The sequence below is a fragment of the Lissotriton helveticus genome, chromosome 5_1 (genome assembly GCF_964261635.1).
Source record: "Lissotriton helveticus chromosome 5_1, aLisHel1.1, whole genome shotgun sequence".
NCBI classification, from domain to species: Eukaryota; Metazoa; Chordata; class Amphibia; order Caudata; family Salamandridae; genus Lissotriton; species Lissotriton helveticus.
The window spans coordinates 1,643,109,741-1,643,134,629 of NC_136065.1; the positions used below are offsets into that span (position 1 = coordinate 1,643,109,741).

Here is a 24,889-nt window from a genome sequence, read left to right on the forward strand (position 1 = left end):
GGAGGAGCTGCAAATTTCGGGAGAGAGCAAGGTGCCACAGAGGAGCAAGGCGAACAAGCTTCCCACAATCCGAAGAGAGCGGGGCAAGAAGAGGAGATCGAGGGAGTAGACATGGATGTGGGTGAAACACAGAACACTGAACTGAGTGAACAATCTCCCAGCATGGGGAATTGCAGTACACAGACGCGAAGGGGCAGGAAGATCAATCTCCCCAGAAGGTTCGAAGAATACGACATGGGAAGCAAGTAAGACTGTTACAGTTACATAGTGTTATATTGTGCAAAGGGGGGAGATGAGGTGTAGCGGTCTAGCTTTGCCGCGCACACCACGCGATGACGTCACAGGAAGTCCGGCGGCGGCCATGTTTAGGCATTGGCGCGCGGATTCCGAGACGAATGAAAGCATAGTCCGGTGCTCCCGGAGTTGAGTTAATTTACTCAATAAATAGCGCATATTTACTACCACACAGCGTCTGTTGTAGTCATTGCATGACTTGGGTTAAAACCACTACCTTACAGGGGGGCAGTTACTTTTGACTGGGTGATTGGCCTGTCAAACTGTCCTCCGGGTTCAACTCCACACCTCGGTGGGGCCAGAGGAATCTCTACCCTTGGCAGATCTAAACACTTGAGAAAGATTCATTGGCAATGTTAAAGCACTTGGGATGTGGAGGGGGAATCCACCATTTATTGGGAAAATCTATTACTGCCCTAGTTATTCTTGTCCTTTTTTTGGGTCACCCAAGAAGTAGAGAGTACGAGGAGCGTAGCTAGGGTCATGTAGATGGGATAGTCAGACAGACTGACTCTAAGTAATCACAATCCGTTTTTAATTGTAAAACGAACATGTTGAGAACTGTTTATTTATTCTTTATTTTAGTGGAAACGTTATTTGACTAGATGAGAGATTTGGGATCCTGTAAGGATTTGTTTGGCCCGTGCACAACCTTAGTAGAATAAAGTTCGGTGAAACCTTATATAGGTTCAAATGGGTGCTCCTATGATGTCGCCCTCTACCCTTGGGCGAGTAAAGTGAAATATGAACGTAGTGTGATCAGTTGAAAACTGATGACATCCCTTAGGGCACTCTCTTGGGTGGTGAAATCCTCCTCTATAGTTCAAAAAACAAACTTGGATAGATTTGAAATATTTATTATCTTCTTGTAAGGTATAATCACGTTGTGTCCAAAGATCAATAAAGTTTTTGTTGAAGACACATTTTTAAATCCATTTCATGCATAATTCAATCCGCTCCAATGCATTTCGGGCCATGCCCTTCGTCGGGGAGCATCTAAACAAAAAAACAACATATAATATTCTAAATATGATACCACATATGAAAACATAACATTTAATTTCTAATCAACGGTATAACCTTAACCTCTCAGATGAGAATTGATGAACAATTGCTAAGTAAACAATTTTTAAATAAACAATATTATAAATTGGGGTGATAGTCGGATGTAATGTCATAATTCAAAAATGTAAATAATTCACGTTGTCAAAGATCACGCAGTCAACTGGAGTAAGTAAACAAGTTGTGACATATCATACCTTTAAGGTAGTTCATCAATGGTATGTTGACCCGTGTTCAGAGTCGCGAGGTGCATAAAGTTAAAAAAACACGTAGTGCATAAAATTAAGAAACACACTATGGTGCGTTTGAGTTGCGGTAATGTGCAAGGTTAAAGCAATATAAAGTTAAAAAAACACACGAGGTGCATATAATTCAGAGACACGCTATGATGCGTTTAAGTAGCGGTAATGTGCAACCAGAAAACTAGGAATTTTCTAATTAAGACCAATCCAAGAAGTCCCACCATATATGCAGTTCCTAAAATACAGAAAAATCTTATGGATCCACCGATGCGACCGATAGTGTCCATCTGCGGTAGCATTCATCAACCTATAGGTCAATATTTGGATCGACACTTACAACCCATGGTACAATCTCTCACCAGCTACATTCGAGATACTACAGACTTTTTGTGTAAGCTACAGGACATCAAAATCGAACCTAATGAACAATTATGGTTATGCACGGCAGATGTTAGCTCTTTATACACCTCAATTCCTCACCAGGCTGGCTTCGAAGCCATGGAACAAGCAATACTCAAATTGGAAGTGGAAGAAGCAATGAAATTGTTCCTGATGGAACTATTTATGTTTACCCTGTATGATAGTTACTTCAGATATGAGGATGATTGGTTTTTACAACTCGTAGGTACCAGCATGGGAAATAGCGCAGCCCCAATATACGCTAATACCTTCATGGGCGAATCTGAACATGATAACATCTGGACCAACCCTGTTTGGAAAAATCACCTGAAAATGTATGTACGTTACATCGATGATTTGTTCTTCCTTTGGAAGGACACCAAAGAAAGTTTGGAGCAAGCCTTAATCAACTTAAACTCAGTTGACCAACGAATCCAGTTTACTTGGACAATAGACTCTCAAACCATCACATTTTTTGATACCCACATCACCTTGAAGGATAACCAAATCATAACTGACATCTTTTGAAAACCTACTGACCGCAATAATTTATTGCATTACACAAGTTTTCACCAGACACCTCTAAAAAGACATTTACCCAAATCAGTTACTCAGAGTGAAACGGATTACATCTGACCCAGATACAGCAAAAATAAGGATTGAGGAAATGGTCGATCGTTTTAGGGAAAGAGGTTACCCAGAGCAAATATTGAACACAGCGAAAAATCAGGTAAATGAACTTCAACGTATGGATTTGTTAAAACAGCCCAGAGCTAAAACTAATAATGACCGGATGGTCATCGTATCTAAATATTCCAATGTAAGCTTGATGTTCAAAACCATTATATTAAAACATTGGCCAATGTTACAAGTGGAACCAGACTTTCAGGATATGTTCAAACCAAGACCTTTATTTGCTTACACAAGAGGAAGAAACTTAGGGGAAATCTTAAAACAACCCAAGCAAAATCAACCCATTTCGAGAGGGACAAGACCATGCAACAATTGCAACAATTGCCATAATATTATTCCAGGAACGAAGGTAACACATCCAATGAAAGGATATGATATACCATTGAGAGTAACAGCAACTTGTGATACCAACAATCTCATATACCTATTAAAATGCCCCTGTGGCATGGTATACATTGGGAAAACCGAACGTAAACTTAAGGTTCGTCTCAAAGAGCATAAATCTAATATCAGAACCAAAAACCTCAAATCATCGGTAGCAAGCCATTTTTTAGAAAAGAATCACAACATTTCACAATTAAAATTTATGGCATTAGAAACCGTTGACAAAATAGAAGGAAGAGATAATAACAGGACACTGTTACAATGTGAAAACCATTGGATTTATAGACTGAATTCAATCAAACCATATGGACTCAATGAACGCATTGAGTTTGCATGTTACCTGTGAGCCATCTCAACCCATATGTTATGGGTAGCTCTATTCTGACTTTCCAACTGGCCTTCATTGTGAATACTATATGTAGTAATTTTGAATTTTTATGTTACTGTTATCATGTTACAACGTAGGATTATTATTTAGAATTGTGAATGTTTATATACACACATCACAACACTCGCGCGACAAACCCTAGTCCTATTTCTTTAACCATGTTTATACACCCACGTGACCGCACCACTTCCTGGTTTCCTTAATGAAACCCGACAAGGAACACCAATAGCAGTCCTCACCCCTGCGAGCCATAGAATACGCCGACCATGCTGCAAATTCATTGAATTCGCGAGTAAGTAAACATCAGATTACATGACCGCTTGCCTCCACATTTGGTTGCGACGAGCCGTCTTTAATGCACGATAGTACTGCTTTAAACTTGCACATTACCGCTACTTAAAAGCATCATAGCGTGTCTCTGACTTTCATGCACCTCGTGTGTTTTTTTAACTTTATATTGCTTTAACCTTGCACATTGCGCACCTTGCACAAGCGAGCGGAAGCTCGCTTTTATTAACTGTTTGTACTGTTGTTGTGTACTGTGATTTTAGTAGCACTCTGATTGAAAGAGCACACACTTGCACTCACCAGTCTGCAGCATTTCCTAGCCGGGGACTGTATTCCGCCTAGTTTCTCTGGCAACCGGCATCCCAGCCAATCGCGGGTTGTCGAGGGCGGGACAGGGACAGTCACCTGACGGAGTGTCGAGCGGTTAGCGCTCTAGACCTCCGCTTCCTGGCGACTATTTAGGCTGCGAGGAGGCAGACGTTCCACGCGGTAAGAGTGGGTGGCAGCTACTCCCCGCTGGGCGTCGAGCACGAACTATCACGAATTGCTAACTGCTGTCAGAGGCTGACAAACTTTTTAAAAACGCACATTGCGCTGATACTTAGAGCGGAAGCTCGCTTTTATTAACTGTTTGTACTGTTGTTGTGTACTGTGATTTTAGTAGCACTCTGATTGAAAGAGCACACACTTGCACTCACCAGTCTGCAGCATTTCCTAGCCGGGGACTGTATTCCGCCTAGTTTCTCTGGCAACCGGCATCCCAGCCAATCGCGGGTTGTCGAGGGCGGGACAGGGACAGTCAACTGACGGAGTGTCGAGCGGTTAGCGCTCTAGACCTCCGCTTCCTGGCGACTATTTAGGCTGCGAGGAGGCAGACGTGCGCAGCGATGGCGCGCAGGGTAGGCGCCTCTGACTGCGCCAAAGATGAGCCTAAGACCAGCCCGTCTGGGCCCGTCCGGGCCAGGCCGGGTCACGGGGCACGGGACGCTGGTACTTTTTCATCGGATCAGCTACGGGCGCTGCGCCCTAGTTTTAATTGTAATTGTTCCGTTTTAAAGCCTTCTTTAGTGGGTACACATGTATGTCCCCATTGTGCTTTTGCGCTAACTAACATACAGCCCTATCCAGAGGTACTACTTAAGTCTATGTCACCCACCCAAGCCTCTGTTTCAAATCCCTGTACCTTCACTTTTTATAGCATTAATTGCAGATCACTGCCCCAACATAAAGCTGATATCTACCACCTCCTAGTTGAAGAAAAACCCTGTGCGGTATTTCTAACGGAGACCTGGCTGCACGATGGCGCAGGCCCTGATGTAGCCGCTGCCCTGCCCTCTAGCTATGCTATTGTTAGAGTAGACAGAGAAAAGAAGATAGGCGGGGGTATTGCCGTGATCTTTCACAGGGATTTTACTTGTGATTTTGAAATGGTTAATATACCTGGATGTGAAGCAGCATTTTTTTAAATTTCGCTGAACCCTAATTTCATGTTTTCGGGTTTTTTAATTTATCGCCCCCCGGGAAACAGTAGTGTATGGGCTGCGAATCTGGTTAATCTGATTTCACCTTATTTTTTGAATGCCCAAAACCTGACCATTTTGGGAGATTTAAATCTCCATTTTGAAGATGAATCCAACAGTATAGCCACTAATCTCTTGGAGGATTTTAATACCCTGAATATGTTTTTGAGAAATGAAGGCCCCACACATACAGCCGGTCATTTGTTGGACCCCATTATCTCTAACATACAGGAACTGAAATGGTTAAAAACTGATCCTGTGTGTTGGTCGGACCATTTTCTGACGCTCTTCAGTATTACTCTGACTCAGTCCATGATGCCTGGTTCTACTCGGCCCCCCACTTTTATGAGAAATTGGAAAAAAATAGATCTGACCGAGTTGCAGAAGGCATTACAGATATCCCCTCCTGTTTTGGGGGGGGACATGGAAACAAATGCGTTAGAAGCCCACACTTGGTTGGAGAGAGCAGTTGATAGTTGTCTACCTGCAACCAGGTGTAGAGGGAACATCCATCGGCCCCCAGCTCCCTGGTATACAGAGCAATTAAAAGTGGAAAAAACTAAATGTAAGGGACTTGAGAGGAAGTGGCGCAGGCATTACGATCCCCAAATCAAGGAATTGTACCGTAAGGCTAGGAACCTTTACCATACGGCTTGCTCCAGAGCTAAGGCAGTCTATATAACAGAGTCTATAAACACTGCAGCAAATAAAGCACGGACCCTTTTTAACACTGTTAAAGACCTTGCCGGAGCAAACTCTATGGCGGCTGCACCCCCACTTACCCCTCAAAAATGCCAAGATCTTGCCACGTATTTTGTGGAAAAGATCGAAACAATTCTTGTTAATATTAATTCTTTGGAGAAAGAGGACGAGGAAGTTTTTCCCCCACAAAGTCTTGGAGGAAGTCGACTTGACTGCTGGCCATATATTACCTTGGATACACTAAGATCTTTTGCTACCTCCATCAAATCGGGCTCTCCATGTGACCCTCTGCCAATTAACATTCTGAGCCAATTGGATGATGCCGCTCTGGGGATTATTGCCGAGACACTTAATTCCTCTATTCGCCTGGCATCCGTCCCGGCGTCCTGGAAGCATGCCATGGTCAGCCCTCTGTTGAAGAAACCATCTGCTGACCCAGAGGTATTGGCAAACTACCGTCCGATATCCCTGCTGCCTGCCTTCTCTAAAATTCTAGAGAAGCACATCCACAGTGTACTGTCATCGTACACGGAGAAAAACAACTTACTCCATTTTACCCAGTCGGGTTTCAGGGCAGGCCATTCCACCGAATCTGCCCTCCTGGGAGTTACGGAAAAGATCAGAGGGCTCTTGGACGATGGGCAAACAGTTGCTCTTGTCCTGCTCGACCTGAGCGCAGCCTTCGACACCATCTCTCACAACAGACTGCTTGCCAGGCTGAGTGGGGATGGTGTCGGAGGCACTGCGCTGGACTGGATTAGATCATATTTGAGCAGCCGGACGTTTCAAATCTCGTCCTCACAGGCCCAGTCGGATGTCTTTCTGTCACCCCATGGCGTGCCTCAGGGCTCAATTTTAAGTCCGTTGTTCTTCAACCTCTATCTCCGCCCCTTGCTGACTTAGCAGAACGGGTAGGTCTTGAACTCATGACCTATGCGGACGATTCGCAGATCATTTTTTCCCTTACCAACTCAGAGTCTTCATCCCCGTCTGTACTGAAATTAGGTCTTCTGGAAGTCTTCAGCTGGATGTCAGCTAACCAGCTGAAGCTAAACGGGGAGAAGACGGGGATTCTTCTCCTAGGGAAAAAGCGTGATCTGTGGCAGGACTTTCATTGGCCGCCCTCTCTAGGCACATTCCCTACACCAGCAACCCAGGTTAGAAACCTAGGGGTGTGCATCGATGACTCTTTGTCGATGAGGCAGCAGGCCAACAAAGTGGCTGGGACTTGCTTCACGATCCTCAAATGGTTGCGGAAGATTATCTGGATGCTGCCCGTGGATACCCAGAAGACCGTAGTCAATGCACTAATTACATCTAGGCTTGACTACGGTAACATCTTATACCTGGGTTCCAATTTGGCAGTAATCAGACGGCTACAGCTTGTCCAGAACTCCGCAGCCAGGCTGCTATGTAAGATCCCAAGGACAGCGAGGATCTCGAAGCACCTCAGAGATCTTCATTGGTTGAAGGTGGAGAATAGGGTCAGGTTTAAAGCCTTGACTTATATGTTTAAGATCAGAGCAGGAACTGCCCCTAAATATCTGCAAAAATTGGTTAGGCCCCATGTCCCTGTACGAAATCTCCGTTCTCTCAGTGGAGCAACTTTCGTGGTCCCTAGATTTAAACTGGCCCGAATGGGGGGGAAATCTTTCTCCCATATGGGACCAGTTCTTTGGAACTCCCTCCCTCTAGCCCTTCGCAAAGATGACAATTTTGCCAGTTTTAAAAAAAATGTCAAAACGTGGCTGTTTAACAAGTAATTTGTGGTTATTGACAGCTGTTGCTTTTTGTGGTTTGATCTTTGAGCCCTGGCGCCGGGAAACCCTTTGTGGGTATCTGTGCGCATTACAAATGCAAAAAATAAATAAATAAATAAATAAATTACCGCAACTCAAACGCACCATAGCGTGTTTCTTAATTTTATGCACTACGTGTTTTTTTTAACTTTATGCACCTCGCGACTCTGAACACGGGTCAACATACCATTGATGAACTACCATAAAGGTATGATATGTCACAACTTGTTCACTTACTCCAGTTGACTGCGTGATATTTGACAACGTGAATTATTTACATTTTTGAATTATGACATTACATCCGACTATCACCCCAATTTATAATATTGTTTATTTAAAAATTGTTTACTTAGCAATTGTTCATCAATTCTCATCTGAGAGGTTAAGGTTATACCGTTGATTAGAAATTAAATGTTATGTTTTCATATGTGGTATCATATTTAGAATATTATATGTCGTTTTTTTGTTTAGATGCTCCCCGACGAAGGGCATGGCCCGAAATGCATTGGAGCGGATTGAATTATGCATGAAATGGATTTAAAAATGTGTCTTCAACAAAAACTTTATTGATCTTTGGACACAATGTGATTATACCTTACAAGAAGATAATAAATATTTCAAATCTATCCAAGTTTGTTTTTTGAACTATAGAGGAGGATTTCACCACCCAAGAGAGTGCCCTAAGGGATGTCATCAGTTTTCAACTGATCACACTACGTTCAGATTTGGGATCCTGCCCTTCCCCTAACTAGTGTTTCTAATGTTAAATTATAAACCAAATGACTGAAGAATGATATAGTTTGGCTGAGGTTTTTCCAACCTTTAGCCCCATGAAGCTGCTTTTGAGATTGCTAACGCCATCATCTGCCGCAGGCCTGTATTCCTTTTTGCGATTCCGAGATTAGCTCTGTCTTTAATTTAAGAGCTGTTTCTTCTGTGTCACTCAGTGCCTGACTCCTGCAGCTAGATACTCTTAATTGTGCTACCACCACCTGCCACTGGGAATACTAAGTGCAGCAGCCCTGCTCCAAATGTATCCTCATCACCCCCTGAGACTTGCCATCTGTCTTTCTTCCAAGGCTGTTAAAATCATTGTGTATCTAGAAATAATGTATCTCATCATCTAATAAGGCACACTGTGCTAGCCTGGCACACATATACTTGAAAAACAAGCCTTTATATCGCTCTTTCAAGGTATTGACGATTACTACCAGACAATACATGGGGGTTCCAAGCCATATTCCTAAGGTGGAAAACAATGGGGTCATTTATAGTTATACCATCTGCAATTTTTACAATTTTATTATTTGTGCCTGGTGTTCTGCCATCCTTTAGCTATCCATCCACCCTTCCCATAATGAATATGAAAAAGTATACATGGATCCATGCTACCCACTCCCAACGTCTGCCTCATAAACCCCAGGAACTTAAAGTAAATAAAAAATTATATCTGAGCCGCTGCCAGCCCAGAGTAAGAGTCAATATCAGCCATGGGTTTATACTCACAGACAAGAGGCGGGAGGGATGGTGGTTAGTGGTGCAAGAGCATCAACCACAATTCACACACCTCCCTTCAATCTACAGAGACCTGGGGAATGAAGGCTAAGGCAGAGGATAGGGCAGTCTTTCACCACCATCTTCTTTCGATGGAGACCATGGGCAGACGGAGGACCAGTATCCACCCTGGCATCACTTCATGCTTTTAACTCACAGCAGTCAATAAGCAGGTTTCAATCCAATGGTATTGATAATGGCTTCCTATGGTGGCATACACAAGTAACATTTCATGGCTCATACTACAACCACTCACCTTTCCAACCTAATATACAAGTCGGCCCAAGCTATCTCCAACAGCCCAAGATGGCCCAATCGACACACACCTGGAAAGACAACAAGCCATCAGACTACATCTCGCCACCCACTAACTGTAAGCAAAGCATGCCAGCACCCGCGGAAGAATACCTGAAGTTTGTAATGAGTCATGCAGCCCAACCCTTACTGTCACTGGATATTAGTCAGAAAGCCACTCAAGCTGACTGCACATTATCTGAGGTAGAATGAAGGACACAACATGGACAAAGGGGACTGGAAAGCAGCAACGTATTGAGGAAAGATGTGTGCAAGGAAGCTCCATACGAGAAGGCCTACCATGTAATTAGTAGGGACCACCGAAATAACAAAATACTCCTTAATGTGATTCCATAGTCCTTGCTGCGTGCAAAACCCAATACACGACACATGGGCTGTCAGAGAAAGCTTTCTGTTGATGGCATCAATGAGGACTTTGCTGAAAGAAAGCTGATGGTCCACCAGTCTCTTAATGAGGAGGGCGGATCTTGTTTGCCAAAGTCTAAGGGCCATATTTATTAACGGTTGCATCGCTTTTGCACCACACAATAAGGTGCAAAAGCCAGGCAACACTTGAGATGGGATTTATCAAACCATGCAAGGCCCCCTTGCGTGGCCCTGAGTGGCTTGATAAATCCAGAGCAGCACAACGCAGTGCAAATCGCTGCGTTGCATTACTCTACCCCAGGGAGGCGTTCCATGGGCGCTGCATGGGTGTGCTTATGCAACACCCATGGCTTTTGAGGCATTTCTAGATTAACCATAAGTGGTAGACCAGGGAATGTGCCCAAATTGCTACTCCTCCCCAGGTGAGGCATAACAAGGATAACTATGTTTATTTCTCCTTGTTACTTTCTCTGTCTATGTGTTATGCATTCGGCAGTACACACAGAAAAAGGAAAATGCCTCAAGAAATTGTTTTTGTTCAGGAAGGTGCTTCTTCCTGCACAAAAACAATCCTGCTAACAACGCAGTCACCCTTACAAAATAATGCAAGCGTGCCTGCCAGCGCTGGGGAAAGGCAGGAATGTACTGTACGATGTTAAGTATGGCGTATTCCTGCCCTTTCCGTACCACGCAGCGCAGCAAGGTGACTTTCCGCGCTGCGTGATAAAATGATAAATATGCCCCAAGTGGTTAGAGTGCCGGCTCAGATGGTTCACTGGGAGGGGCCTGCAAGGAACATGCTGGATAGATAAGTCAAGTTATCCTTCATTGACTACCCCATGCTTGGAGCTCCTTACGCTTTTATGCTACTTCTGTATAGCTCCCTCTAGGGTCCAGCCCACATCTTATATCCTTCTCACTTTCGTGTGTTCTAAGAAAAACAGCCCAGCTGATATAACCTTTCCTTATAACTCAAATTACACAAGCTTTTTAATTATATGGTGGTACATCTTCTTTACATTCCTCATTCTCAAAAAATATTTTTTGTGTAAAAGGCACACAATGTTTCTCCATAGTCTACTGCGTTTGGGGTGGATTAGTGCCTTGTACAGAACAAAGGTGACTGGCCTAACTCTGCTTTGTATGTAGACAGGCAGCCATGTAGCTTTGCATTTAGTGGTATGACATGGTGGGTTCCAGTTTAGCTGATTGTCTATGAGCACCACAATTTGGAATGCTGGCTGCCTGAACCAGCCAACACAACTGGCAAAGCGGGCACCAAGTATGACATGTTCTGCTGCAGTCATAGTTGATGAAGGTGAAATGGGTATAACATGGTCATCTTTTCTCTCTCACTGAGAAATTCCAGGTGTTTCTTTCTTCCAGGAAGACTGGCCCCGGCCGAGGGCTTTCCACAGGGCATCCTTCATGACCTTGTTCCTGAGGCTATAAATGAAGGGGTTCAGCAGCGGCGTGAGGATGCTGTTGGCCACCGACACTATCTTGCTGGAGTCCAAGGAGGAGCTTTGTGTGGGGCGGGCGCACATGAAGATGCAGCTTCCATAGACGATGAAAACCACCGTCATGTGGGATGCGCAGGTGGAGAAGGCCTTCCAGCGTCCCTTGGCCGAGGGCATCTTGACTATGGCGACCACGATGCAGATGTATGAAACCATGGACAGCAGCAGCGAGCCGAGCACCAGTGTGGAAGCCAGGACGAAGTCCAGGAACACAATGAGGCTGGTGTCCGAGCAGGCCAGCTTCAGCAGAGGCTCTACATCACAGAAGTAGCGGTTTATTACATTGGGGCCACAGAAGGAGAGCTGGAATGTCAGTACCGTCTGCACAATTGTGTCCAGGAACCCCCCTGCCCAAGAGCCAAGTACCAGAAGACAGCAAATGAGGTTGTTCATAATAGTGTTGTACCGCAAGGGGTGGCAAATGGCTACATAGCGATCAAATGACATGACAGCAAGGATCAGGAATTCAGTGGTCCCTAGGAGAAAGTAGAAGTAAGACTGGGCCAGGCAGCCAACGTGGGAAATAGTCTGCCCATTGGTTACCAGGTTGATCAGGATTTTGGGCACAATAGCGGTGGTGAAGCAGATATCTAGCAGAGCCAGATTGCCCAGGAAGAAGTACATTGGGGTGTGGAGGCGCCTGTCCAACAATGAGATGGAGATGATCACTGTATTGCCTGCCAAAATTGTAATGTAGACGATCAGCAGGCCCAAGAAGACCAGGATCTGATGGTTTCGGCTCATGGGAAAGCCAAGCAAGATAAACTCATTAACCGTGGTTCCATTCCCCAGCTCAAAGGAAGCATTGGTGGGTTTATCTGCGGGGAGAGATGAACAAATATGAGGATTAAGAATGACCATTGATGAAGAGAGGATGTTCTGTGCTTTAGAAATGGACCCTGACTGCTGCCTCCAGAAGAACGCCTTCTAACTTAATCAAAGTGGCACATAATAGTTTACTGTCTCTACAAGATCCGAACGGAAAATGTTAGGTAAGGATTGTTAGGTAAGGATGTCAACAATAAATTATAATTTTGGTGCTCCACAATTTCCTACCATCTTGATGAAATGCTTTGCAGGGCTAGCTTCAATCTAGTCCAGCAGTGGAATAAACACTCATATAACACTATAGAAAGTTAAAACAACTTCATGAAACGTGAAGGGGGAGGATGTTAAATATTACAAGCAGTAACAAAACAGTGTAAATATTCTAGTTTTTACTCCTCAAGTGGGGAGATATCGTCCTAACTATACAGGTCTGTTGTACACACTTTCTGCTGTACTGTATTTGGATATTTGGTTATGCTTGCAGTTGTTGCTCACATACGTAACTAATACATACCATTTACAACCACTCAATCTGCTTATTGTCCTCTTTATTGAATGTTAGCCTAACATAGCGTGCTATTACAATTACAAATAAATAAATAAGTAAATGTTGACTCTGCTAATTAATGACAAAAATGTTTCATTGTTGCATACTCGTTGCATAAATAATGAAATCGATCTAACTAAACTAATTAAACCACCAGTTTACAACACAGGTCAGGGCATCTATTCTCCTGTGATATGGAGTAATCTGGTAACCCTGTGAGTATGCATTGTGTGATGTGTAAACCTCAAACACTTCAAAAACTTTTAACATTGAAAGAAAAAACAATCTGGTTCCCTTTTCAACTTCTGTTCTTCCTTTTTGAGGCTTGGCTGCAAAGACTTTTTATGCTGGGGGGTCTTAAATCCCAGTTTTCTGCAATATCATTTTGCCTGTTAGGAATGCACTGCCAAGATCCCGCACACAACAAGCTTTGTTGACTGTTTATGCTGTTGCTCTCCTCCTCCTTCCCACTCAAAGTGCCAAATGGTAGTGACATGCAGGCAGAGGGAGACCACACTGGCGTTGAAGTAGTGGGAGTGAATCAGCGCCTCACAGATCCTAGGTGCCGCTTAAAGAAATGATGGACGGAATGCTGAAGAAATCAAACAGTCACCCCAAGTCACAGATCTGGGTTACATCCATGGTTCTTTTGTTTATCATGCCACCCTAGTTTGGACCCAGCCGTATGCAAATCAGTCTTCACCCTGCTCCTCATGGGAACAGTCCAGCCCAAACTGCCAAGCCAGTACCTCCTTTCTTTAAATCTTCAAATATTTGGTGTCTTATTCCTTCAGCGCTAGTGCCTGCAGTGTGAACCCTGCAGTACTCCACAAGGGAAGAGCATGCTAGAAGCACTCTTCCTAGTGACTGGACATTTGATTATAGACGAGGGACCTTGCAAATACACACGCTGCAGACGCTGAAGTTATAAAATACCATATAGTTGAAGATTTGGATAATAGACACAGCCTCATATTGACACCAGACCAGACTAGCCATGATGAAGTCTGCCGCCAATCCTGCAGCAAAGATGAAACACGTGTTGGCAGAGAATTGAAAGATGCTTTTGAGGGGAATAAAGGCTGTTGAAGAAAAAGCACAACGGAAGTCAACATTGATTTATTTTGGAGTGCTCGCAGTTCTTGATTGTATGCCCTACAGATACAATGGTGTAGGCTTTTCTCCAATAGACAATTTACTTCTTGATCTACTGAGTAGTACATTTTTGTTCTTAATGCAAGCTTTCCTTTTAAATACAAAGCCAAGAGTTATGTTTGCCTGAAGCTTCTACGGTAAAAAAAATCTAGTACAAAAATACTGACATGCACAATGTTGATAACACATTAAAACCAATGAAACACGACGAAACAACATACACAAATATATCGCCAACTACAAGGAATTTATATTAAACATTAAACCAATTAAATTCTATTAGATTTAAAACAGCAAATAAAGAGTTACATTTCTTTTAGGTCAAGCCTGAGTCAGCGCGCATGCGCTGCTCAGTGAGAGTGCTTTAGTGGAGTATGGAAGAGAAGCTCTGCCCACTCTCTGTCGATGTTTATCATTGGCTTGTGTCAGTGACCTTCCTAAATGCTGGCGTCTGATTGGTAAAGAGGCTTGTTAGTCCCTCCTTCCTACCGCCTTGTCTTCATCTGTAACCTCCCATGGCGACTCGCCCCTTTACTTTGGTTGTTACACGGTACGTGTTTTTAAGTGTGTAAGCACTATTTTCTTTATTGAGTTTCTCTTGCTGCAGGCATGACGTACTTTCCTTACGTTCAGCTCACCATGACCGCTTTCCCATTTTTGAAGCAGCCGGGATAATGGCTGACACTTCTTTGAAATGCAATAGGTCTTGTATGTAAATGCGAAACCTATCGCATTGCAAATATTTTTTTTCCGTTTCTGTGGCTGTCGCTTTTTGAGGATGTGGGGTGGGAGGTGGGAGGTTTTCCCTCTATGCCCCTACCACATAGGTGCCACTCCGTGCCCCTCCCTCTCCAGGGCTTTCACTTGTTTAGAGGTAACTACTGGTCAGCTAGAATAGGGGAGCCATTTCTGCCTCCCCGCTCAGCTGATCCATTTTCGGCCGGCTTTGGCGCGCCTGTGCTCTGCCGTTATAAATGCAATCAGAGCCGGGCTGCAGGCACCGTCCCAGCCTTTTATCCTGCACAGTAATTCTTGGGGTGTGCACTGCCTACAACTGCAGTGTTTCCATTTCACCTGTAATGAGAATTTCCCAGAAACACTTCTCCCCCACCCCCTGCCAAACCCCCCAAACAGATGCAGGCCTCCCACGATGTGCTATTAACCCCCTAATCCCCAAAGAACAGTGCAAGGAAGGAGGAGAAATGGTGTAAGACATTAATGTATTCCTCACAAAACTTTGCGATTAATCTGCCTCAAGATTAGCCAGTGGCCCGTGGAGTTGATTAAACCGATCGGTAAGAGGTGCGGTCTTCGAGTGGCATATCAAGGTGGACCGCCAAGCCTGAGCAGCGGCACGTCCATTTTCAAAGAGACGCCATTGCGGGAGAGGCAGTCTTCACCTCGACTGGCGGACGGTAGTTCGCTGCAGCTGATGCCTCTGTACGGCATCAAACCTGCATGGATACCCTAAGTTGCAAGGGTGTGGGCCATCGACACCAAGCAACGGACCTACATGCCTTTAAAGACACATGGCAAGGTTTTGTATGATGGGAGGGAAGAAAGTTGAAGACACATACCTAAGGGCAACCAAACCCGCCCTGTTTGTTGTCTGTCCATGTCCTGAGTGCTGAAAGATAGTAGACCCTACCCAGTAAGAACACAAGGTAGGAGTCAAATGTATTTGTTAATATGGAATTGTCTGTTTCTTATGAATACAATATACTTTAGTTGTCAAAATACCCCCTCCTAAAAAAGAGAGGTGATCATCAAACACAAAGGACAGTGCAATTAAACTTTAACCTCCACCTAAGGCTTGGATATTGAGGGTCGGCAATAGGTGGCTTAAAATGTGTGGTTGTTTCTTCCATTTTTAGCCTAGCTACAGACTTTTGAGGAAATCCCAATTGTGCAGAAACAGAAATTTCACCCGAATCAATTCAGGAGTAGGGGGCGGTGAGGGAAAACTGCACTCCCGGTTTTTCTTGACTCATATATTTCACCAGGAAAATATGGCAAAATGTGTTTTGGAAAAGAGCTACATTCAGGTTATAACCTGTGGAACTTGATGTGTAATGATCCCTTATGAACCTCTGATTCCCACAGAAATTGCGCCCTGGGTAAATTCCGATCCCCTAATTATTGGTTCCTCCCGGCTGGAAATGCCTGCCTACTTCTAATAAGGGCCTCAAGGCACTAGCTGTGCTTGCTTATAGGAGCTAATGACATATATGTTTAGTTTCTCCACACCCAAAAACATTCTGTAAGCAACTTGCAATGTTTGCATTTCTGGCAAACTGTTCTTAAGCCCACTGGGTATCTAAAGGTTTCAGACATGCCATCCTCTCAAACTTTTCTGCAGAGCAGACAAAGCATAATGCTGAACACACACCACAGAACTTTACTAATCCTAAAAGGGCCCTCTGTGAGGGTAATGTCAACTATAGTAAGCAAGATGGCTGGGTGATTTCAAGGCTGTCTTCTGAAACATGCGGTGATCTGTTTTCCACAATATCAAACATCAGCAAGGTCAACTACTACCTCCATCCTTCCAAGGTCAGCAGATTGAGTACCACTAAATCAGCTAACAGTAACACCTGTTATTTACAGTTCCTAGAAATACCTGTGTGGTATGGAGTGCTATGTGAAAAACAAGTCTTTTTTAATTAAATTGAAAATAATATCCTCGTTATAGGTCTCATAGTACCTAATAGGTCAGAGGAGAGATAGACGCCACAGTGGCCCCTGCAGATTGTAGCTGTACTGGACCATTGGTTGAATGTTTCTGAAGCAGCACACGTCTCATACCTGTGCTAATATAAGAATTAGAACTTGTTAGGTCGAGCCTGAGCCAGCGCGCAAGCGCTGCTCTGCGGAGAGCTGTGGTGGTTCAGTACAGAGAGAAGCTTCGCCCAGTCCCTGACCTTATTTTTGATTGGCTCTTGCGTTTGTCCTTTCAAAATGCTGCCTTCGGATTTGTTAATAGGCTTGTTAGTCCTTCCTTAGTACAGTCATGTCGTCATTTGTATCCTCCCATGGCTACTGGCACCTTTACTTTGTTGTTACACGGTAAGCACTGTATTTTGAGTTTGTCCTACTTAAGGCAGGACGACGTGCTTTGTTTACAGTCAGTTCGCTGTTATTGCTTTCACTTTCCAAGACCTCCCTCAGGAGTTATGTTGCATGGCTGTTGCTGTAGAGCAGATCCAAGAAGCGTGAGGCGTCAAAAGATGACGTGCTGCTGGTGCGCGCTGTTACCACTGTTTAGTAAATACTGCATTCACATACAGTGGGTTCCCTCCATGTTAAATACCGGGGGGTGAAAGTGTTCAGTGTATAGTCATTGTGAGAGGTTAGAGTGCACAGTGGTTGTGTTGAAATAAGTAACTCAGTGGTTTTTGCGCTTGTTTTTGTCATTATTCATCTCTACAGTAAGCAAACCCTTGTCGGAGTGAGTGGCCTTTTGCTTACTGAAGGCTGTCAAAAACATAAATGGGGAAGAAAGTTTAAAGACCTACAAGCACCCTATCCCCTAGTCTAGCTACTAAAACAACACACGGGGGTACTAGTGGTCTGGAAAGGGTTAACAAGACTAATGCTTACTCAAGAAATGTTCAAAAAAGTTATGTGCGTGTGAGAAGACTACTGGGTGAACTGGTATCCACCAGGTACCTTGCTTTCAGGGATTGCAAGGGAACTACTGGTTGCGGATCCACCAGTGATGAGCAGCCAAAGAGATGTTGTGGTAGGGGGCTGTGAAAAAAGTGTTGCAGTGCTCAAAACAAGTGTATGGCGGTGATGTGATGTTAAAATTGCCTATCAAGGTGCCGAACAAGAAACTTTATTAAGAGGGCCACCAAGTGACCAGTACATCGACCATCAGGTAGTAATATTTGTTTGTAATGCTATCCATACTCTGCTTTTAATTTTGCCAACTTGGTGGCCCTCTTAATAAAGTTTCTTGTTCTTGTTCTTGTTCTTGTGTAGTCTTCTCACACGCACATAAGTTTTTCGAACATTTCTTGAGTAAGCATTAGTCTTGTTAACCCTTTCCAGACCACTAGTACCCCCGTGTGTTGTTTTAGTGAAGGCTGTCGCCTTCTGGCTGTTTTTTTAGAAGGATTGTCAGTAAATATTCCTGCTGTGCGAATCAGTCCCCAGTGAATACTAAAAAGCATCCTTCTTTAAATGGAGACCGTGTGATGTTTTTGGGACTTTTAACATGGGAATAACAATAGATGTACGTCATTATACGCATTAGATTTGTAATAAAGTATGTCACTTTGAAATCATATATTTTTTTACAAAATGTAGGAGATTTATTTAAGATAGAAATAAAATAAGTATATTAAGAAATGCGCACACTCACTTTTTCGCATTCTTATCTTCCATTACAGTTTGCTTTTTCTGTTATTTTCAGTATTTTACTCTTAAAGAATGTGTTTTTCAAGTTTGGTTTCTGATGTTTTTGTTGAACTTAGATGTTCTAGCATTTTTTGTTTCTATTGTTCATGTATTGCTCCTTAACCAAAATGGCGCTATTTTGAATTCAGAAGGGTATCCCAGCCTCTGTTCTGCAGGGCTCCGGAAGCATAGTGGCTATGGTTTTCATTACTTGTCCCGCCTCCTGCTTTCCCTGTTTCTCCCTAGGAGGCAGGTGTAGGGTTCGCCAAGCCAGGGCGGACTTTGGAAAGGAGGCGTTATCCTCACTCCGAGACACTTCTCTGAGCTGCTGTACTGTAGAGGTCCTGAGAATGAAGAGGACGAGGAAGAGAACGCAGGGAGAGGACCACGGGAGGCTGTAGCTCCCAGGGGTGGGGTTGTAGTGTGGCCAGCGTCCACGGAGTCGCCATGCAGGGGGAGACCACCCCGGTCAGGGTCTGCGACACTGAGAACAAGCTGGAGGTTCTGGGGCTGCAGAACAAGAGCGCCCCTGGGCCTCGAGGGCCAGGGGGCACTGGCTGCTGCAGTGGCGTCAAAGGCTGGCAGGACAGGTATAGCACCCCTCCTTCTGCAAACTGTCACACAGTACTGTAGTTATTCAGCCTCCGAGGCAAATGCAAACAAGATACGTTTAATGCACATCGTCTCAAGTATACCTGTCAACCTTTCTAACACCCCTGACAAAGCGCGACAGTTCATCGACGCCCATGCAGAGGGCGCAGTACCAAGAGCTGAAAGTATGATGTTTTACCCAGACATCATTCTGGCATCGCATTCACCCTAAAGGCCAGCCAAACAGGCACAGTTCATAGGATCCAACGAGATGAACTCTTAGAGAGACAGCCAGTAACGTTAGAGTAAAATTATGGCACATTTAGCAAATGCTGGCACACAGGTCCACCCCATACCCTCTAAGTGCAGCATTGTATTATTGTACTTTTTTTCTAAGGATGGAGACATGCTACCATGCCTGGTACCTTCAGCAAGTAGTTGAATTGAATCCCTTTACTTTAGGAGGGTCTGCTAACTCCTTTGCCAGAAATGTGCTCCACTGTTTGTAGCCAGTACCTCGTGTGCATGACAAACATGCACATCTAAAGTTCTTAGTTACACATTGTATGGCAAGTGTTTGTCAGTTACCTATTGAACAGGCTAATATTACAGAATCTCTTCTTCTAATAGTTGTATTTTATTTTTCACAAATACCAAACAACATGCAATCGGTTGATATAAGCGTTAAGTGTAAAAGTTGTGATTTGGCAGCTGTGTCAGCACAAGTACTGTATCAAGTTCCTGTCATAGTAGTAGCTGGCAGTACATGTGGTTCATGCTGCCTTAACAAAGGAGCCTCTACAAGCTATGATCATCCTACATTTTCTGGATACCATCCTTATTTTTCATGATATCTCATACGTTTTCTGGATACCACCCTTAAATTTCATTCTGTCCTACCATGCCATCCTATGAGCAAGGGCAGGCAGTACCAGTCTACTGAATATTAACTTGTCGTAGCATTTTCTGTTGAATCCTACCAACATATACATGATCAGAAACCATAGAAGTGTATCTAGCACTACGGGTGTTTACTTTTTTAATATATTGTATTAATGTGCCATTCTCACGTGGAAGGCATGTTCAAGATATTCCTCTTTTTAGGTCGAGCATTCTAAACCTCTTGTATATTTTTTAGTATATACTTATATGTGTTTGTACTTTGTGAGCTCTGGAGATCAGCCCTAGGACTTGTCTGCTTCTGCTTAGGGACTTTTTTTTCTGTTCAACTGCCTCAGTTTAACTGTCTTGATAGAAAACGACCAGTAGTGGTCACTAAAATACCACTATTGCTTTCTGCTGAGTGACTTTTTTTTTTTTCTGGCAACTGCTGCTATTGAACTTTCTTGATAGAAAACGACCAGCAGAGATCAGTAAAATACTATAATCACTTTAGCATTCTCTAGATTCCAGTCGATTGAAATTGTCTTCCACCAGCACCCGTGGACAATAATGTTTTTTCAAATCTTGTAATTTCAGTGATATGACCACTGAAGGCCCTGATTTTATATTAAAAACAGAGCTTTGGCGGTGGGGTGAGGGGATGTTTGCCAATGACCCTTTCTTGTTTCTTTCTGTCTGAGTAGTTGGGACAATGATGTGGACTGCCTTGTGCATTTGGAGCGCAATCAATCTCAATTGAGGAAAACAAGTGACATTCGAGGGGTGGGGGGAGGGGGGAGTGTAGGGCCAAGAGTGGATACAAGGGGGTGGGGAGGGTTTAGTTGGGGGTATGTTAGGTGCCTAGGTACTGCATATTGGTTCTGTAGGAGTTTGATTCATGGACATAAGCCGTATTTGTTACTGCTGAGGGGGGTTTTAATTCATTGTATTGTACATACTGCCAATGATCCTCCGACGTAAACTGATGTGCATTGTAATGGAGTGGTTCTTGAAATAAAAAGATTTTTAAAAAAAACAGAGCTTTGGACTATACCATTTCCCGCTGAAAGGCAATATTTCTTTCCATGTGTTCCCATACCTAGCGTGTCACGCAGTTTGGTGCTTACTTTCCCCCCATGTGAAAGAACAGTAAATGTTTCAGCACCCAGGCTAATGTGCTGCATAGCTAAATACATATGAGATCCCAAAGGTGAGACCAATTGCATTGCAAATGCTTGTTTTTCAACCTGCCTGCTCCCACAGCCTTGTGGCTTCATGGCACTATTAATAACAGTTGTTTCTATGAAAGAACGAAATGCTACTCACCTTATTGACCTTTGAAGGACAAAAGATTTATCTAGGTGTCTTGTTAGAAGGTGAACCTGGATCCTCCGGGCTACATTCTGGTTTTGGCTGCAGATGCACTGAGCAATCTAATCTGCTATTGATTGGCAACTCTTTGAAAAGAGTTTGTTGTATGTCTCACTTTTAGATGCATAAAACGAATGCAGCAGGTGTAGGTAACTGTTTTCTCAGTCATATATTGAACACAGACTAGGGGTCCGTTTGCCAGGGCAAGCCATCACAGTTCTGCAGTACTAATAATAATGCCATTCCGGAGCCAGCGTGTAATCTCTGCTGGGCAATTAAATCCTTGCATTACAAATCCGCAAAGCCCAGGGATTTAGCCGGAAGTTATGTGTTCCATGCAGACATCAGGTCTTTCTTCGTCTTTTAGGGGGAATATAAACAAGCATTTGCAATGCAATAGGTCTCGCGTTTGCGAGGCTTTCAGCTAATGGCATTGCAAATGACAATGCATTTTATTTATGTGTTGGTTTTTAAAACAAATAAAACAAATACATTAAAAGCATTGTCATTTACAATGAAAAAAGCTTAAACTCTAAAAAATGCGAGACCTATTGCATTGCAAATACTTTTTTTACAACAGTATGTAATGAAATACAAGCATTTGCAATGCAGTTGTTGTTGAATGGTTGCACAGATTGATGCTGTGGTGGTGCTGAGTGATGCGATAGATAGAGTGAGTGTGATAGATAGATAGAGAGAGGGTGATAGATAGAGGGAGGCCGATAGTGGTGGTCCCGAGTGATGCTGTGGAGGCCCTGAGTGATGCTGTGGAGGCCCTGAGTGATGCTGTGGAGGCCCTGGGTGATGCTGTGGAGGCCCTGAGTGATGCTGTGGTGGTGCTGAGTGATGCTGCGGTGGTGCTGAGTGATGCTGCAGTGGTGCTGAGTGATGCTGTGGTGGTGCTGAGTGATGCTGTGGTGGTGCTGAGTAATGCTGTGGTGGTGCTGAGTGATGCTCTGGTGGTGGTCGAGAAGAAAATCGTGGATAAGAGGGAATGAAAGAGGCCGTAGGAAAACAGGGGGACAGGGGGTGACGCGAGAGTGTCTGGTAAAAACTGAGGCGAGCACCAAGAAGGGAGAATGTACAAAGAAATGCGAGTCACGGCCCATGAGAGTGAGGGGGGGGGGATGGAATAAAAAACGTGCAGCTGACTGACAGAGAAGCTGTAGTCGGCGTGTTTGCGCGCAGTAAAGCTAAATAATTAAAATTAACAAAAGCATCAAACTTGTCTCATATATATTACATGCAATAACAAATACAGATGAGAGTCACGGACCACGAGAGTGAGGGGGGGGTGGAATAAAAAACTTGCAGCTGACTGACAGAGAAGTTGTAGTCAGCGTGTTTGCGCGCAGTAAAGCTAAAAAATAATTAAAATTAACAAAAGCATCAAACTTGTCTCATATATATTACATGCAAGAGAGGGACAGAGGAGGAAAGGTGGGAGGGAACATGGCCTGGGGGAAGCTGGCTGGGGAGGGGGAGGAGAAATCCGAGTAAGGCTGTGGAACAGATGGCTGGTGCTCATGTGAAGCGCTCCAATACCTGCGGGTCGAGTTCGCGTTATATAAAATCTGCACACAAAAGAAGCTATGAGCAGAACGGGCTGCAAGGCGATTCAGGGTAATCGCTGAAGAGTAAGGGGATCAATATACGCACATCCGTTTTAGTTGGAGAGCAAAGGTCACTAGTCTGAGTTTGGGAAGATCCAGAACAGATAGAAAGAGCGCATAGCTCTATTTTAGCAGGACTGGCTGGCTGGCTCAATCGAGGGCAATCTACCAAAATGAGCGGTGACATGTTTCCAAGTATCTCTAATGACAGGCATCGCAGAGTGCATGCATTCTTTATAGCAGACGGAGCATAAACGCAACTCAGGACCAGAGCAAGAGGAACATTTACCAAACAAGCACTGGGGAAGAGAGCAGGGGAAGTAGAAGGAAGGCACGGCCTGCAGCCGTGAATAAGTGACGCACAGGGAGGCACGGCCTGCGGCCGTGAATAAGTGACGGCGGGGGGCGGGCATCCTGTGATTCTGATCAAATCACTTTATCTCCCTGCGCCTACCACACAATGAAAGTGTCCTTGTGTAACATAACTGGTGCTCATGTGAAGCGCTCCAATACCTGGCAGAAATTGCAAATGATTTCAAGTGAGTGGTATGTGGCATGGCATCAAAACATGATATCTTGAAAGCTATGAAAATAACTATGGGTACTCCTTTCATCATCCTCATGAGGGTGAACGGCTGAGTTGAGTCTGTGACACTTCTCTGTTGTCAACGTTCCTCTTCTGAGCTATCTTTCCTTCTGTACTAATTTTCACGATGAGAGGTTGGAGTCCGTTGCTTGTGCTACACAAGGGCCGATATAACAGCAAGTTTAAACATATGCAACAGAAGCAATGAGTGAGAGTTACCACGGACAGCAGGACAACGGCGGGGGTGAAAGGAACTACAGACAGCAAGAGGAGGGCAGGCCTGCGGCCGTGAATAAGTGACGGCGGGGGGCGGGGCAGCGAAGCCTTTGATGTGCCAAATGCTGCTGGGGAACCGAGTTGGAGCCTCGGCGTGGGCTCAGCATCCTGTGATTCTGATCAAATCACTTTATCTCCCTGTGCCTACCACACAATGAAAGTGTCCTTGTGTAACATAACTGGTGCTCATGTGAAGCGCTCCAATACCTGCGGGTCGAGTTCGCGTTATATAAAATCTGCACACAAAAGAAGCTATGAGCAGAACGGGCTGCAAGGCGATTCAGGGTAATCGCTGAAGAGTAAAGGGATCAATATACGCACATCCGTTTTAGTTGGAGAGCAAACGTCACTAGTCTGAGTTTGGGAAGATCCAGAACAGATAGAAAGAGCGCATAGCTCTATTTTAGCAGGACTGGCTGGCTCAATCGAGGGCAATCTACCGAAATGATCGGTGACATGTTTCCAAGTATCTCTAATGACAGGCAGCGCAGAGTGCGTGCATTCTTCATAGCAGACGGAGCATAAACGCAACTCAGGACCAGAGCAAGAGGAACATTTACCAAACAAGCACTGGGGGAAGAGAGCAGGGGAAGTAGAAGGGAGGCACGGCCTGCGGCCGTGAATAAGTGACGCACAGGGAGGCACGGTCTGCGGCCGTGAATAAGTGACGGCGGGGGGCGGGGCCACGAAGCCTTTGATGTGCCAAATGCTGCTGGCAGGGGGAAGGATCGGGCAAGCTCGTCCACGAGCTCGTGAACTGTTGGGAATCCTCCTTGAGGACAGCCAATCAGCAGCCTGAAGAGAGTCCCGGCCATCAAGCAAATGATAAGGGGAGCCTTGGAAGAGCAAGGCAGGGGGATAGAAGCGCGGTCACGAGCACGTGCACTTCTACAAATCCGGATCGTAAAAGTCAGCTTTGTTGATGGGTGGCAATAGGTCTCTCTGCGAGACCTAAAAAACATGCCCGGGCTGGATGAAAATTACTAATGTCTTGAGAGAGAAGAAAGTAAAAATCCAAAGCTACAAAAGTAGTGAGGGAAACAAGTTGTCTCAAGGGCATGATGGTGAGGATCACATTTCCTAGAGAGGAAAGAGGAAAGTAGTGTCCCTCTA

The 24,889-nt window shown here is 44.4% G+C and overlaps 1 protein-coding gene across 3 annotated transcripts in view; it reads right to left on the reverse strand.

The window, feature by feature from the left end:
- Nucleotides 1-10,961: 10,961 nt before the first annotated feature.
- LOC144753751 (olfactory receptor 6E1-like) overlaps nt 10,962-24,889 on the reverse strand; it is a 33,534-nt gene continuing 19,606 nt past the window's right edge. For all 3 annotated transcript variants that reach the window (XM_078641333.1, XM_078641335.1, XM_078641334.1), the window contains one exon: nt 10,962-12,344. In XM_078641333.1, coding sequence (XP_078497459.1) covers nt 11,359-12,344 — 986 coding nt within the window. In that variant the 3' untranslated portion in view covers nt 10,962-11,358. The remainder of the gene's footprint in view (nt 12,345-24,889) is intronic.